The sequence below is a fragment of the Sander lucioperca genome, chromosome 6 (assembly GCF_008315115.2).
Source record: "Sander lucioperca isolate FBNREF2018 chromosome 6, SLUC_FBN_1.2, whole genome shotgun sequence".
Classification (NCBI taxonomy): Eukaryota; Metazoa; Chordata; class Actinopteri; order Perciformes; family Percidae; genus Sander; species Sander lucioperca.
Genome location: NC_050178.1, coordinates 21,144,151 through 21,146,398, shown reverse-complemented (window position 1 = coordinate 21,146,398; position 2,248 = coordinate 21,144,151). Strand labels below are relative to the sequence as shown.

General features: G+C 42.5%; 1 protein-coding gene across 3 annotated transcripts in view; it reads right to left on the bottom strand.

Annotated features, from left to right (window-relative positions):
- Window positions 1-280: 280 nt before the first annotated feature.
- Window positions 281-2,248, bottom strand: part of ano7 (anoctamin 7) — a 69,821-nt gene continuing 67,853 nt past the window's right edge. For 2 of the 3 annotated variants that reach the window (XM_031303805.2, XM_031303806.2), the window contains exons 22-24: window positions 1,124-1,214; window positions 914-1,033; window positions 281-831 (exon numbers count right to left, since the gene is read on the bottom strand). In XM_031303805.2, the coding sequence (XP_031159665.1) occupies window positions 691-831; window positions 914-1,033; window positions 1,124-1,214 (352 nt within the window). In that variant the 3' untranslated portion in view covers window positions 281-690. The remainder of the gene's footprint in view (window positions 832-913; window positions 1,034-1,123; window positions 1,215-2,248) is intronic. The other variant, XM_031303804.2, reaches the window with a different exon arrangement.

The window sequence follows — 2,248 nt, the reverse complement described above, 5'->3', positions numbered from 1 at the left end:
ATAAACATGGATAGTAGGCTGTTATTTCAGTAACAGTAGCCAAATATTACAAACAATTGTATTCCTAAACACACACATCTCCAGCATCATAATTAACCTATAACCTCAAACCTTTCACATGAAATGAGAGACAACAAGATGCTCAACAGCTTGTAAAATGGTGCTGCTCTAAGGTTTGGTAGAAACCGAACCCCGTCAAAAAGCCCAATATTTGGCCAAATCCGAAGACGAATCCTAGATTCGGTGCATCCCTAACTCTGAGCACAGCTTAAATTTCAAGCAACAGGTGACGCCAAGGGTAGCGCTTCCTCCGAGTTCTCTCCACTGCTCTCCAAAATAGAAAAAAAACGTGACATCTGATTTCTAGAAGGAATAACATAGTAGTAATAATAGTAGCATAGAACAGTTAGAGGTGTTTTAAAAACCTAAAAGGGGCTGGAGCCTCAGAAGTCTTTTATAGCTCTAACAGAAGTCTTTTAGAGCTTTAACAGAAGTATTTTAAAGGTCTAACAGAAGTCTTTTAGAACTCTAACGGAAGTCTTTCAGAAACCTGCAAGTAGCTGCAAGTTTCAACTTGTTTCGTCACAAATCTTCGGACTGAACTGGACTTTAAAGGTCAGTCTATGAGATGTGGACGTTGAGGTAGAGCGAGGACATCCGGCAGCACAGAGTCATAATATATAAATACAGTTATATTTTAGCAGCTGTGGGGTCTGTCAGTTTTGATGGCGGGGAGTCGGTCTGCGGCGGTTGCGAGGCGCCAGATCCGCGCTGTCGCAGATCTCTGGACAGGACATCCTTCTCACCAGCAATCATGGAGTTCCCCAAAGACTGTAACACAGGAACAAATCAAACTATAACTGAGAAACACATAGTTAAAACAAACTAGAATTACATTAAACACTCTCTTTACCTGGTTCTCAGCCAGCGCATTTTTAGCCATGTAGTGTTCCCTCTTTATCTTCACCTCCACGTCCTCGGGGACGTCAGGGACCATCAGGTCGATCAGACGACCAACAGAGAAGACCACATGCTGAGGGAAGAAGAACACATTGCATCCTTTCGTCAGCTCTTAGCATGTATTAGCATGTTAGCATGTGTTAGATGTGTGAGAGACACTGACCTCGAACACGATGATGAAAGCGAGTCGTATGGCGAGAAGGTGAAAGAACTCGGGGAGGTATTTACCATCCTGATCCATGAACCCCCGATACCTGAAACAACAGAAACAACTAGAAAATTCCGCAATACATTTTGACAGTGTGCCTACTACTTGGTGCACATCCGAATAACATTGGCTAACAGTAAATCGGCTGTTTGACATGGCCTGAAAAGAGAGGACAACAGTAAAGAGTCTCCACGATAGGAGGTGTGTGTGTAAGAAGTTGTCGCTATGGTGATTTCCTCTTAAGTTTGTTCTGTAATTCCGGGTCCAACCGGCAAAAATATTATCGTCACAAGAAAGATAATGGTTTGGCGAATGCATTGCTGTGGTTTTTATTTTTGTGGTGTCAAATATATGTGACACAGAGCAGGTAACAAACAGGGAACAGTCTGCATCTTTCCAGATATTGTTTTTCTTTGTTTCTATCGGCAGTTGGTATGAACAGAGCCAAAAGTTTAAGTCCGGTGGATTCCATAGTTACATGTCTGTGACCGGCACAAGATGTCCTACATTTTGACCAACCATGATGTATGAAGAGTGACAACTGTAGGGGAGAGAGCAATTTGTTTGGAGAATCCTTCTGCAGCTCCCCCTCTGTCCTCCCCTCTAACTCTCAACATTCCGGCCCCATACACACACATTGGAAAATCTGAAACGGCCTGAAAACTGGACGATACATAAACTGTGATTTGGTAGAAACCGTGCTTGATCTCAGAATGCCCATTCAGCCCAATAAAGGCCAAAGTCTTGTCTTCAGTTAAAACTTTTAATTATATTTCTACATTAAAGTATGGCGATTCAGTATGGCCCCAAAGAGGGGTTGTTTTGAGCTATGTTAAGCGATTTGTGAAGATTTCCCATTTTTGCAGATTTTGTGAAAACCGCCCGGCAAATCTCTTAGAAAACACATTGCACACCATTCCTGTTTATTACACACGTTTTGATGTATTTTGTGTGCACATGTTGGCAACGCTCCGTGACTAGTAGCAGCACATCAGCACACTGAAATATTATATTCTGGATGAATGGTGTGTGTCTGTGTGTGTGTGTCTGTGTGTGTGTGTGTGTGTGTGTGTGTGTTAC